This window comes from Pteropus alecto, unplaced genomic scaffold, assembly GCF_000325575.1.
Source record: "Pteropus alecto unplaced genomic scaffold, ASM32557v1 scaffold75, whole genome shotgun sequence".
Classification (NCBI taxonomy): Eukaryota; Metazoa; Chordata; class Mammalia; order Chiroptera; family Pteropodidae; genus Pteropus; species Pteropus alecto.
This window is the reverse complement of record NW_006440638.1, coordinates 23477566-23492125: the sequence shown is the minus strand read 5'-3', so window position 1 is coordinate 23492125 and position 14560 is coordinate 23477566. Positions and strand designations below refer to the sequence as shown.

Below are 14560 nucleotides of genomic sequence, written 5' to 3'. Positions count from 1 at the left end.
AACTGTATTTATTGAGAGTGGGATCCAAGGGGTTCTCTATAGGAAAACAAAAATGATTACCGTGGAAAATGTGCGGAATGGGTGATGGCAATCCACAGCATAGGTATCTTTCTAAAGAAGGTGTAATTTCTAGTCGTTTGATATATTTCTTACTGGGAAAAAAGGTAAAGGTAGATTTGGGGTTGTTATGCTAGAGTTTACTCATCCCCCTCAACCTGTTTTATATATGCAACAGCCTACTGACTTTTCCTTTTCTCACCCAAATGAATCACTCTGCTACATTATCACATATATTGTAAAGGAGCTCACCTCTTAATAAAGACCCAAATAGAAAGTGTTTCACATACCTGGTTAAGTAGACATTGTGTCGGGCATTCTTCTAAGATGGAGTTCCAGAGGGAATATCCCCAGCCCTATCTATTTCAATGAAATTAAATTACAGAGACTTGCAGGAATATGGTGGCTTATTGATCAGTATGCTGGGAAATCTTACTTTCCCTCACTCTATTCTCTCCAAGTTTCTTCAAGCCCAATAGTGTAATGTACTACATTTCTTGAGTGGTTATAAAAAAAAAAAATGAAGAAAGACATTTAGGAATGGTCAGAAGACAAGGATTCACAGAAAATTCACTTTTGCCAGATGCCATCTAAAAGGACTTGGGTTCCTTAGCACAAGTATACATTTTTTTTTGTTGTTGGGAGAGTCTTGAGTCCCAACTTGGCAATGAGTACACAACTCTTGGTGTATAAGATTCACACTAGAAGAAGACATATGTTTGTGATTGTCTGACTCCATCCTTTTCAAGAAACGTCTCCTGCCTGCATACAGTTTGTGGAACAGTGACCTACAAATTTATTGAATGGGTCTCCTTCATTTCAGGGAAATGAGGTATTAGCAAATTGTATACAATGAGCCTGTCTTTTCTCCAAGAAGGTCACAGCTCTCAAGAATCATGCTAGTTACACATTAAGTGTTTATTTTGTGCCTGGAAATGCACTTGCCACTTTACATACAGTATCTATTTAATCCTTTCAACCCACTTTGGCTGTGGAGGTGCTCTTGTTTTTCACATTTTGCAGCCGAGACAAGGAGGTTTAGAGCAGCTTGGTGCCTTCCTCGGTCACATGCCAAGTAAGTGACAGGATCACCGTGCTCTTTTCTTCTAACAAAGACAGGTGGACACTTTTTCTAAGGTCGAAAGAATATTTGATGGTCTTGAATTTAGGGTCTTTCTAAGTTTTTTTAACAGTAGTTGAAATAACATGAGGCTTAGCCATAAAAAGTTGGTCAGGGGCTGTGGTAAATGGGGGTGTCCTCCCCCATACTGGCTATATGATCTTATCTAACTTGTTATTTAATTTTTATTTAACTTGTTAGAGTCTATCTTCCCACATGCATGATGGGCAATAAATTCACCATATAGAGGCAGAAGTAAGGGTAATAAACTATAAGTAAGTCCTTGAGAAAGAATAAAGCACTGTTTAATTGACTTTATTCTTAGTACCTTGAACCTACTAGGTGTCCAATAAATGTAGGTGAAATGAATGAAGGAGCATTTTGAAGGCACCAAGGAAGAACTTCCATCAAAAAGGCAGTGTAGACCTAGCATTAGGCTACCCAAGAAATAGTGAAAGCTCTGCCTTTAACAGTCAGAAGCTAGGCTGCATGAACTTCTGGGGTACCTACTGGCTTCCAGTAATAGTTCTTACTAAAATGGGACTTGGGAGCCATTAGCACAGGTAACGGTGGTCCAAGAATGTCTGACCATAGCTCCTCACGGGGACAATTGTGAGTCTGAGCATCATGTGCACCCCCACCCCCGCCATCACTACTCCTCACCGTGAGACTGGAGACAACCCCACCGACCCCGTTCCTGTTCCTCCCACTCAGCCAGCCTGGCTCTCATGAGGACCAGAGCTTCCACGTATACACGAACTTTCCGTAACAGCGTCCAACTGAGAATCTGCTATCATTTACAGCGGCTTCTGAGGGAACCACTTCCCTTCCTCTTCATCTGGAGTGGATCCGAGGTCATAAGACTGACTGTGAATGATTTAATTGGAAACCTGAGAGAAAGGAGTGGAAGGACAGTCGACCAGGGGTGGTCAGGCCCGCTGCCCCTTAGAGGCGAGGCGGCCCTCCTGGGTGTTGGGAGGAGGGGTGGATAGTTTCCAGAGATACCTCGTGGTTCCTGAAAGGCAGTCAAAATGCAGAAGAGAAGAAAGCGGGAAAAACCACCTGGCCCTGTTTGGCCCCACAGTGACTCACTGTCTGGCCTCTCTTCCCTGGATTCCACTGGGGGCCAGTTTAGACCTGTTCGGTTCAACCGACTGGCAGCGATTTTCTCCTTCACATCTGGTGTGCCTTTAGCACCTGTCTCTGTAGTAGCCAGGTAGAGTCCAAAATGGCAACCCACGGTTTGGGGATCTTAAAGCACTTAGAACAACGCCGCATCTCACGTAGAACCTTACAGATTAAATCAAAAGATGACTAATTTAGAGACAAAAGCAAAAAAGAAAAAACTGTATATATATTCTTTTCCATTATGCCATTAGCCATATCGTATGAACTTGTAAAGGGGTTACTTCTCCTTAGCCTGCAGTAGAGGGCAGACTTTCCTACATTATAAACACCCCAACAGCCAACATTAAAGGCCCCGAGACACAGGAACATCCAGACACATGAGCGTCCGGTTGATAAAATGGTAGGCTTGCAGAGTGACTAACACCAGTGATTTAGGAGGAAAAAAAACAGAATGACTTCCCCAGTTATTTATGCGCTCATCAGCTTTTCCAGAGAAATGCCCTAATGGCCATTAAATCTGGCAGGGATTCACAGTACCCACGTCTACTCTGGGTAAAGCAGCGTTCCCTGCTCAGGACTGCCATGACCAGTGTGATAGCAGGTAGAAGGCTCTGTGTGTCTGCAAAACATTACCAGGATGTTAAACCCAACTGTGGAGATCAGTGCTTTTGTTGCCTAGCCAAGGAGTATGGAGTGCATTTGAGACAGGAGGTAGGGGTGGGAGAACTATAAAACATAGAGCAATACCACCAGGTATTTGGTAAGCATATATGTAAGGCGCCCTTTCCTGTGTTATGAAGCGGGGGTGGGGTTAAAGCTTTGGAGTAGAGGAAAAGGCTCTCCCCCATCCCATGCACATACCATCCCAGGAAGGGAAAAACTGCTTTGCATCTGGCATGTCTAGAGACAAGGAGTCTACTAGGTAAATTCCTATCAAGCAAAGAGTTGACTTGTATATTCTCCCAGCTCAGAGCAAATGTTTACAGGCATCTGGCTTCAGCTTTCCTGCTGTTAAAATCTGTAGGACTGCCACCCAGTTGGGCCTCTCACTGATCTCCTTCTGTTCATAGTCTCCATCCTCAAAACAGAACCTGGGAGGATAAAGGTGGCCCTGGCTGGCGATCTCATTGAAATGTTTTCTTTCTTTGTTTCCCTTATATGTCCCTTCCTCTGCCAGTACGAAGAGGGGAAAAAGCGAAGGAAACCTAACTATAGTAGTGTTGACCTCTCCGAGGTGGAATGGGAAGACCGAGATGATGTGGTAAGTGCTTTGTTTTCAAGCCTGGTGAGGAAGGAGCTCCATTGTACACACTTCTGTACCTGGAGGCTGCCCTAAGAGCCGCCCGAGAGGCCTACCAGAGGGACACCTGGCCACCAGAGGGACATGGAGACAATGGACCCTTTTACTGAGTTTGGAGTTTTATAACTCTCCCTCTGGTCAGACCAGATGCAGACAGGCCAGCCACCCCGCCCGCCTAGTGCAATCTGCAGAAACCATCCCCTTGTGGGCTCTGGTCCCTTCTGTAACTGATTAATCCAGACTCTTCTTTAGTACCATTGATAGGACCTGCCACTGTCAGGGGAGCCTGGCTGTGGCTCTGCCTTGTGCAAAGTCAAGGCCAGAATTCACCTGTCAGGATTTCATGGGCACAGCTCATATTTTTGAAGGGCAGACCAGGGCTGCTTGGTTGGCCACACCCTTTCTTGGGCAGTAACAGTCTTTCCCCCTTACCGGCCACACGGCAATAGCGCATGTGCGTGTTGTCCACAGAGATTCAGCCTCTGGTGCCGTGCCGTCTCAAAAACTTTCCTATGCCCACAACTTAACTCCATCAGCCTTCTTGATACTTCCTCATTACATCAGATTTGTTAGACATGGCTTCCATGGGGGCTAAAAACAGTCAGTACTTTCCTCCCATCTTCTAAGTCTTCTAGCTGGACTAATAATCAAATCAACAGAGACAGTAACAGGAGAAAATTGAAGTTTTAATACACGTGCACGGAGAATTCACGTAAGCATAAAATCCCAAAGCTAGTGATTCAACATTGGGTGTAGAAGACATTTTAGACAAAGGGAAAAAGGGAAGGGGATGGGGTCTTAGATTTCAGAAGTGAGAATGGGCAATTTACAGGTAGTTGAGGAAGACCAGGATATACATGGCAGGAAAATCCTTGCTGGCCAACTCAGAAACAGTGGGATGCAGGGGCATCTAGTTAACAGCCTCGGAGTCTTCCTGACCAACACTAGGGTGAAGATTCTTAAGGCGATTAAGCACAGGCTCCCTTCCTACAGCAGATTTCTCTGAATCCCTTGGACAGAAAGCTGAGAGGGTCAGAGGTTCTTTCTGAGTCTTGTTTCTTAATAAACTGCTTAAAATCAATATCCCAGAAGTCAGCTTCAGAGTGGCAGAGTTTTGATCCCTTCACTGCCTTTGCGTGAATCCATGCGGACGGTCCTTAGTTAAATCATAACTACTCAGATTTTTCTGTCTGGATCCTTGCTCTTCGCTTTCTCTCCATTACCTCTGTGCCAAGGCCATGTTCCTCTGCCCGCATCCGCCTTGATTTGTCTGGGTCCTTTCTTAAATTTTATCATCGAGTCAACATTGTTTCCATCCCTCACTCCTGCTTTCCGAAGGGATGTCAAGGGGGACCATTTGAGGTCCCCTGGCTGGGTTCTTATGCCTTCCAGAAGCATGGCCAGCTTTGCACTTCCCTCACTGTAGCTTTTCTTCTCATATTCTCTGGTCCCTGGATATCTCAGCTAGCATTTCTCTGATTTTCTTCCTCGCCTGTAAAATACAAAAGTCATATCTTTTTCAGAAGTTTAACTATTTTCTTCTTCATCTGTACTGAGTCTTTTTAAACCCAAGTTCAGACAAAATAACTTTGCCGTTGGATAAGAAACTACTTCCTCATCTGCACTTTTCGGCCCACACGCCAGTGGTCTGGCAGCATGTCAGCTCAATGGCCTGGTGGAGTTTTATATTTTCTTGTTCTTTAAACATTGTCATCAGGATTCACGTCAGGTTCTTTGGATTGTGCTACTCGACCTGCTCATACCAAGAAACAGACCAGCCCAGTTATGAGGAGCACAGCTCAGGGGGTAGCCTGCCTGGCTTCCAACTGGCTGTTGGCTAGCCATTGGTCTTGAGCGAGCTATTATTCTTTTTCAAGTAAAATTATGATGGTAACAATAGTACCTACCTCACAGACCTGTTTTGAATATTCAGTGTGTTAATATATTGAAAGACATAAAAGTGTTTACATTGTGAGGGTGTGGTGAGTATTCTGTGGGTGGTAGCCATTATTAGCATTAGTGTCATCATCATCAGTTAACCTTCTCATTAATGAACATCCTGTAGACTTACGGTTGCTAAATTGTCCCTTGAATCTTTGAAGGGTGCATTTCATTGTGTTCCTTTTTCTTCCATCTTCACTTTATTCGTTGCTCTTTTTTTTTTTTTTTTGACTTCACTAGACCTTTTTGTTTTCCCTCCCATAAGGTTTGAACCTTTTCAACATCCTCACCATCCCTTCATCTTTTCCATTTCAGTTAATATAGAAGGCAAGCTTGATTTTGCTCGTTCTTACTTCAGAATCCCCACGTCCAAGAAGCCTTCGCTCTGCTAGTTAATGCTCAGCCGACACTCACTTCTCTTTTGCCTGTTATTTGCAGAGATTTATTACATGGGCTCAATCTAGTCATTATCTGTGCTCCAGTTAATATTCGGTGAGGTAATAGCTACTTTTACTAATAATGGTTTGGAAATGCTTTTTATTTCATTGCCCTGTCTTCCTTTCTCATTGGAGCTGCAGAGCATCAGATTCTCAGCCTCATGCACATGCATTTCATCTTCAACTGACTCATAAGACTGGTTTCTGGTGTCCACCTGCAGAGTTCCCACCTTTTCAGCAAGTCCAGTGCTCCTGTTCTGTACAAATCAGTCTCTGGTTGTCTCTTTGGTTTGGGTCTATGTCTTGTTGCCTTGGGAACATTATACATTCGAAATGTGAATTCCTTTATTCTCTACATTTTTGATTGGGAAAACCCACTTCAAGATTTCTCTCCTAGGGATTTGCACTCCAATGACTGGAGAATTTTGGAATCTATATAAAGTATCTTTGTGGAGTCTATACAGGATCCCATATGGCCAGTATGTCTGTCATTGGGTTTGCATGTAAGTAGCAGAGGACAGGCTTTAGGTCAAGATCTGCGAAAGACCAGGCAAGCAGAAGTTCTTGAGGAAGAAGCCACATGGGTCTTCCCAGCTACAAAGAATTTCTCAGGAGTACCCTACTTCTCTTGGCAGCTAGGCTGTTGTTAAATTTAATGACTATATTTATAACATAGACCCTGTGTACTTCCAAAAAAGATGTGAAGTCACATATACTATTAAAAGACATGCAAAATAGACTGGTTAAAATTAAAATAAGAAAAAAAAATCAGAAATCATTTAGAGAAGAATGGGTGGGATTTCTGACTCCAGGATGAGTCAGGCATCATGTCAACAATACAATGAGTAGGACAGATCTGTTGAGGACCCTGACACATTCATAGCCCAGTCTGAATCACTGGTATTGATCACCTCTTAGAAGGAATAAATATCTTTAAAATGGTGTTTATCCTCTGGTTATAAATTCCCAGAGATGGCTGAAGGAATTAAGGATGATTTTTATCTTATTCCTATTATCTTATACTCATTCTTAAACTTTCCTCCATGGACACTGTTATTTCTATAAACAGAAAAAAGCTAATATAAATAATAACTACCACACATTGAATTCTTCCCCATGCCAATACTGATCTAAATGTTATCTATGGATGAACTCGTTTATTCTTCACAATGATCCTGCAAAGTTGGTGCTATTCTCATTTTACAGGTAAGGGAACTGAAGCAGAGAATTGCTGTAACGGGCCAAGAGCACTGTGTAGATTCCAACTCAGGCCAAAGTTCTTGACCACGTTAGTATGCCTTAGAAAGAGCTCTTGAGTCCAAGAGTCCATGAAGACTCTATATCAGTGCCTCATTGTATATGTGTTATGCTACTCTGAGGGGTGGAGAGAAGATGGGTTGTGTCTGGCACATAGCTGCTAAACAAATGCTTGCCACATGGTGTTGCGAATACAGCATCAGATTCTGCCTACAGTCCAACTGAAATCCCTTGTGTTGTAGTTTAAACGCTTTTTCTACTGCCATCCAGTCAACTTACTTTCTTCTTACCTGGGATAAATCTGGTGGAAAGATTCCTCTGAGTCATTTCTTTTCAAAACCCTATAAACCTCTTCTCCGAGGGCATGTTTCTGAGACCGTGGCCATTTAGTTTGTTCTTCTTTACACCGATTTCAGTGTCTCTTCAGCTCATGCTTGAGCCCTGGGTTCCCAAACCAAGCCCAGCTCACCTGCCTCCTAAGAGCACAGGCTGAAGGAGAGAGAGAGAGAGAACGAGAGAGAGAGAGAGAGAGACCAAGGCAGAGCCTTAGACAGAGAGACAGAGAGGATTTATTGTATAGATGCTCTGTGCCAAGTCTGTTTTCATATTCTGATTGAAAGCTCATTTGAGAATAACAGACCTGTTTATCTACTGCTTCTTCCTTTCCCTTTAATCTGTTGGCTTGGCCAGGGTTGAATGTCATTAGGGACTTGGAAGTGCATGTTGTTTGTTCGCCAGAAAAAGTGAGGCTCATGTTCTGATGCATATAATGAACCATTAGGAGAATAAGCTATCATTACATAATTCTACACAAAACCTAAGGTGATCAACGGATCTCTGGGGAAAGCTTCCTTAATGAACTCTAACGTGAGAGGAGAGCTGCAGGTTCACAGTGGAACCAGAAGCATGGCCACCAGCTATAATGGTCATTAGTAAAGTAGGTGCTTTGAATGGTCAGCAAAGCTGCTTTAGCTTCAGAGAGACAGACTCACTAGGGGGCCTGGGAAGCATACCTGAAACATACCTGGATAACGCAATGCCCAGGGGAAGGAAGGCGGTTCCTGGAGATCTGGGAGCCTGATCACAGTCTCCAGATTACTGTTTTCAGCCTGAAGAGGTTTGATCTTTATTTTATCTACCGCACTGTGGTGAAAACTGCTTTAATGTCCACTGCATTAAATACTTGCAGATGTTTGATAACTGATAGGGGAAGATAAAAGTATATCACTGATGTTTTAATTTGCCTTTCTTTGACTATGTGTTAAGTTGAACATCTACATATGTGATTTTTTATTTTTATTTTTTTGATGACTACATAATATTCTAACATTTGAGCATGCCCAAACTTGTTTGGAAATTTTCCTCTGCCAGACCCCTTTCATTTCTCCAGTTGCTCATTTCTGTAATCCAGGCAGTGGCAAGTTCTGGGAACATTTGGACAGCTCTGAGAAGCCTTAACGATCATGCCTTTCCTGCCCCCATGCCAGGACCAATAGTGTTGTCACTCCCCACCGCTGTCACCTCTGCCCCAGGCACCATCTTAGAACCTAGACCCAGGGGCTAGTGGAGCCATTGACGTACCGAAGGACTTGGAGCCAAATGCCTCCCTTCACAAGCCTCACTCTCCCCAGATGGAAAAGCCACATTTCTAGACTGCTCCAGCCTCATAGTGCTATATTCTCACCAAAGCCCCTTCCATACTCTTGACAGTGAGGATAGAAAACCACCTTCCTGTCAGCCTCAGACCGTAGGACCTAGAGCTTGTGAGAGAGCCTCCTGGGATATTAAAACCTCAGACTATTGCATGGTCAATGTTTAAAACTTTTTCTTTGATTAAAAAAAATCAAACATAACAATACATCATTTTTATATTAACACTACAGCATTTTTATATTAATGCTTTGAATTTATCCAAATGCTTTCTCTCATTTGGAAAGAAGTAACAGGACAGGGGACAGAGGCTCAGGGAACAGAGGACCTATGCGACCTTAGGCACGTGTCTTAACTTTGTGCCTCAGTTCCCCCCTGCTTTAAAATAGGGTTAATAATGGTACCTTAGAAGGTGATTTCGAGAGTTTTAAGACCTGTGCCTGGCACATAGTAAGAGCTCAGATATATCAGTATTAACCAAACTTCGTAACATCTGATAAGCAGTTTATACCATATCTGACAGGATCCCTGGGGTCTGGAAGTCCTCATTCATGAAAATTTTTGATGGAATGAATGAAAGATGAAAAAATTGAGCCACAGAGAGGTCACAGGACAGTGGTATGCATCACTGGTAAAACTTGAAACTTGACTTCTCTTTACCTTGGACTGCCTCTTTTTTAGTCTGTGCTAACCCAGAGGTGGTTAAGAGCAGCAGTTTTCAACCTGAGAAATTGGGGGATAGTCACAAAATCCATTTAGTTGTTCATGCTCAACAATTAAAGGCAATGAAGTCTATTAAGATAAGAGATATCAAAGGGCATCATCAGAGAAACTGCATTTCTTATGTGGCTCACAGTCAAAAAAAAGTTTGGAAAACATTGGTTTGAGCCTGGGCATCTGTGTCAAGCAAACTCGAGTTTGAATCCTGATTCATTAAGTCGTTGAAAGGGGTCTGACAGTAAGGAAAAGTGAGAAGGATGATAATGAAGGGGATGATGCTTTTGGAGGGCAGCTAACATTCATCGAATGCTTAGAGAGTACCAGGCACTCTTGTAAATATTAGCTCCTCTAGTCCTCACTGCAACTCTGTGAGATGGGTGCTGTCACTAGTTCTATTTTGCAGACAAACAGGCACAGAGAGGGTAAGTGATTCGTTTGCTATCACAGAGCTCTGGCTCGAGAGTCCATTTCTTAACCACAGTGCTATCCCGCCTCTTAAGCAGGTTTTCAAAAAGCGTGACCTGTTTTTATTACTATTGAAGAAAAAGGGAAGACTAGATAAGTCATCAAAGCATTTGCCTCTAGAAGGCATCAGTGACCCTGGCCTCGAATCCCCCACGCTGTTTGTTCTGTGCTACTGCGAGTTGGGGGTGGGGTGGCACGGAGGAGGCATGGAGAGGCTTACCTAATCTCTGACTTGCTCGGGGAATGTGAGAGGGGAAGGTCCCAAATGGCTTTAGGCAGGCACCAGAAAGAGGAAAAATGAAAACCATGTTAAAGATAAATTGAGCCGTTCTTAAAAGTTAGAAAGTAGACTTAATTAGGACCAGCTCTCCCCATCCAAAACCACAAAAGTTAAAATGGGAAAATATTTCCAGAAATGCCCATTATGTGTTGTTAAAAAATATCTAGAGTAAAATATATGTTTTATTTTATACATGCCTCCAGCTAAAAATTATTCTTTTACTCTCTCTCACAGAAGATGGGAATGTGAACCCAAATCTAGACAGCCCCGAATCAAATTTAGGTTGCTTGCAAGCATTGCAGTTTTCTATCGGCCAGATCTTATTCAAGCTCCTCAAAGAAGAAAGAGGAGGAAAGGATTTAAAAAAAAAAAAAAAGCATGAGGCTGGGAAAGAGCTTTTCCTGACAGGCTGTGGCATGTCAGTGTTTGCTCCTATTCCATTAAATGGCCTTCTCTGTCGTCTCCCATTGGTGCCCATGACGGCACATCTTTCATCACTGTGTCTGCTGTCCTTCTCTGAACTCACGGAAGGGCCATATGTAATTGGAAGAGGTCAGCCAGGGGTGGGGGCGGGGAGGCAGGCTCACCCTTCTAAATGGGACTTCCAAAAATCAGATACAGGGTCGCCCTGTTCACTGCCCGTCAGCATCAGCAAGGCCATTAATTGGCCCTGATTTCTTGGAGAGTATTCGAGGGCGATTCATGCTATGAAAAGCTAATCCCCTACTAAATGGTTGGCCTTTTGTTTTTGTTGTTGTTGTTTGTTATTGTTGTTGTTTTTAACTACCGTGTAGGAAAATGTCTTTAACTTGATTAAGTTTTGAAAATGATTTCTTTGTGACAAACCAGTACTCTTTTTGAAATGTAACTTGTCCCCAGAGACATCGCTGCTTCCTGAGCGTTTTCTCTCGTTGCTGGGGGTTCATTCTCTGACTCTCAGGATTCGTCAGCATCACACCAGCTTTTTTGAGGTTTACACGAGCACCCCAGATTGAAGTCGAAAGTCATTTGTTAATTGTAGTTAGCCTCTCTCCCCTGTACAGCAGCCACTGAATATTTATTCTTCTTTAGCCCTGTTTTACAAATCTGAGTGCAATATGCAGACTTACTGCAAAAGCACCTATGATTCAGTGGGAGATAGTCCACCCTTGTCACACCTCTGCTTTGCACAAGCCACCAAATGTGCCTCTGAGCTGGAGGATGCAAGGTGTCCAGATGACATGATAACCCAGGGAAGAACTAACACTATTTTCTTCTATCATTTTAGTTGAGAAACGCCATGGTGAATCGAAAGACTGGGAAGTTTTCCATGGAGGTGAAGAAGACAGTGGACAAAGGGGTACATTTTTCTCAAACATTCTTGCTGCCTAATTTAAAACAAACCACTGTGAAAAATTAGCTTTGAAAGCTCTATCTGGAATAAATATCTTTCGCTGAGATCATTTTTCTCTTGTCTTTACTTATCTCAAACAAGATTCATGTAGTACTGTTAACCTGATCATAGTGTGTCCATTTATTTTTATTTATTTCTGAAAACTTCACCTAGCAGACTAACCATGTTTTCTTTTCTCTACGACTTTTTTTTTTTTCAATCTAGAAACGGGTTTTGGTGATGACAAATGACTACTATTATACAGACATCAAGGGTACTCCTTTCAGGTAGAGCTGACCATAATACATGGACATTCCATCAGACCCATCAGTTGTGTTTGTACAAAACCTGCTGACACTCTCAGAGCTCATCATCTGAAGATAACCAAACACCCTGCCAAAAGGCTGGAAAGAGTGAGGAAGGGGCTTTTCCCAGGCTGCTTTTTTGTTGTTGTTGTTTTCCAGAAGGGGGAAGATGGTTCAGGACCACGTAGGAGAACTCACTCAATTTGTCATGGCTTTGCATCTCATTACCAACAAAATAAGCTTTGGGGTTCCAACTACAGGGGAAAGTTAAATTCGGGGGGTTTCAGCGTCTCTAAATATCTAACTTGCTGCCCAGTGAGTTCCATTTCACCTTTTATTTCCATGACAAAAAAAAAAAAAAAATTCTTCAAACTGGGAGGTAGCATATCCATCCCCACATGTTGTGCTTCCATTTTAATTTTTCTGAACTGTCCTGTGCTTGTCTGCCTTTGAATCTTGTTATTTCTCTTTGTAACAGTCCTGAAAAATGGCTTTGCCTCATTGCCTGCTTACAGATGTGTATGTGGCATTCTAAAGTCTCCCACTGCTATTAACTTAGTGTGGTAACACCTTTTGTAAAAGTTATTTCAGTGGGGCTGCTTCATGTTCCTGAACTGGTGCCTCACAGAGCTAAAGAGGGAAAGAATTTACCAACTATAGGTTAACCTGAAAAGTAAATTATGACATTGTTGTCATATACTGCCAGGGACCGTGGGTGGATTTGATTTGGAACCAGAGCAATCAAGGAAACACGGGACCACTAAATAGGTCTGCCAAATGAAGAGACTGTGTTTTTAAACATATTCTCTTTAGACAAAAACAAAACGGAGCTTAAGTCCAGCCAGTGAGAGTGTTAAAAAATCTATTAGACTAGGGAGAGGTGTGAGCAAAGAAGTTCACAGCACAGTAATGTGGCTACGCTAATATGGTGGTAGAAGCTTTCCTTTATGTCCCTGAGAAGGGGTTAATTTTCCCCGGTCCCCACCTCTAAGATCTGTAAAGACCCATCTGGCTGAGTGTAGGGTATGTAAGGTGGTATTGAAGAGCAGGGCCGGTGACCCCTTAAAGGGCATCCAAGAGAAGGACTTGCTAAAGGGCTAAGCAGTTTACCACACCTCTTTAAAAACACAGGAGAGCAGCCAATTGCTGCTGGCACTTCCAATCAGAAAAATTACTTTGAAGCAGCTGATTGAACCTAAGAAGAACCAACACCAACTATAATCAGTGGGGTTTTGAAAATAAACTGTTGGAAAAATTGTTTACAGAACATGAAATGGAAATGTGAAAAGGGAAAATAAAAGTTAGCCCACAAGTCTATTCCAGTCGATGCCATGGATTTCAAGGTCTGCTTTGTCTCTCTGCACAGTTTAGGTGTGGCGCTCTCCAGAGGCCATGGGAAATATTTCTTCCGAGGGAATGTAACCGTTGAAGAAGGTAGGTGCCGCCTCGATCCATCTTTTCCTTTAGTGTGGGAAGGAAGCTCCAGAGACCGTCACTGGGTTAACCAAAGAACTTGCTCATCTGTCCAGCCCTCTGCCCAATCCCTAAGCAGTTGACTCAACTAAGTGCTCACTTGATGATGCCTTGCCTTCCTGGACTGATTCAGAATGGTGGGAACCCCAACTAGCAGTGGTCTTCCATATGATTTCATTTATTTATATTCCGCTTTAATGCACAGAGTTGTTGAGGCCACTCTGGAATCATCTGCTAACTATATTCTTCTCATCCATAAAAATCAGTACCAGGAAAAAAACAAATTAGTATAAAAATTCAAGCCAAGGGAAAAATTGAAAACAAAAATATGTGAGGCTTTGTCTTCTGTTTCACTTGGGTTTCATGGCAGCCTGGGTCCAAAGGGAAGTATTTAAATGATGTACAGAGGTCAGAGGAGTAAGTAGCACCTTGAAATTCCCAGATCGTCTTGTCTTCATAAAGCTTCAGCATAGCGTAACCTCCTGGTAAATGGTAGCAGTTGTTACAGCCCTTTAAACTTTAAAGTTGCTGTCGCATCCTTACCATACTTTTCAGCTCCCAACAACCCAGAGAAGTTACCTTTCTCCGTATCACCAGCTCATAGGGAGGATGGGGCTGGCCTCTGAAGGGCTTTGCTACCTGAGTAGCCTTGAGTATGTCCCTTGCCCAATCTGAGTGTTAAATTTTGGATTTCCACAGAGAAGAGTTGGACCAGACTAGTGTTCTTTCTAGGGAGTATGGCCAAGAGCAAGAAGGCCTGTTACGAGTCAGTTTTTAATTGGTTAGAGCTATTGGTCAGATATATAGTAGAGAATGAAGAATGAGACTGGTTATACCTGAGATACCAAGTTCCATAGACAGCCTTCTGGTTTATTATCGACTCTCCATGCATTTTTTTTTCTCCCAAGTGATTGTGTGATCTTAAGGAATAGGAAGGGAGAATGAAGGGGGTCATTTTGACCTGTGCAGAACCCATAGCGTGCTCACTGAAGAGCTAATCAATTGTGTGGCCTCTGTTCCCAGACACATGCAAGAGAAAATAGGCAACATCTTCT

The 14560-nt window shown here is 42.8% G+C and overlaps 1 protein-coding gene across 6 annotated transcripts in view; it reads left to right on the top strand.

The window, feature by feature from the left end:
• The window catches only part of CACNA2D3 (calcium voltage-gated channel auxiliary subunit alpha2delta 3), a 799126-nt gene that overhangs the window by 617760 nt on the left and 166806 nt on the right, over positions 1–14560 (top strand). For all 6 annotated transcript variants that reach the window (XR_003048003.1, XM_015593665.2, XM_025050813.1 and 3 more), the window contains 4 exons: positions 3483–3566; positions 11623–11694; positions 11953–12014; positions 13399–13466. Coding sequence is in view for 5 of the 6 variants with exons in the window: in XM_015593665.2 (XP_015449151.1) it covers positions 3483–3566; positions 11623–11694; positions 11953–12014; positions 13399–13466 (286 nt within the window). In the remaining variant the exon portion in view is untranslated. The remainder of the gene's footprint in view (positions 1–3482; positions 3567–11622; positions 11695–11952; positions 12015–13398; positions 13467–14560) is intronic.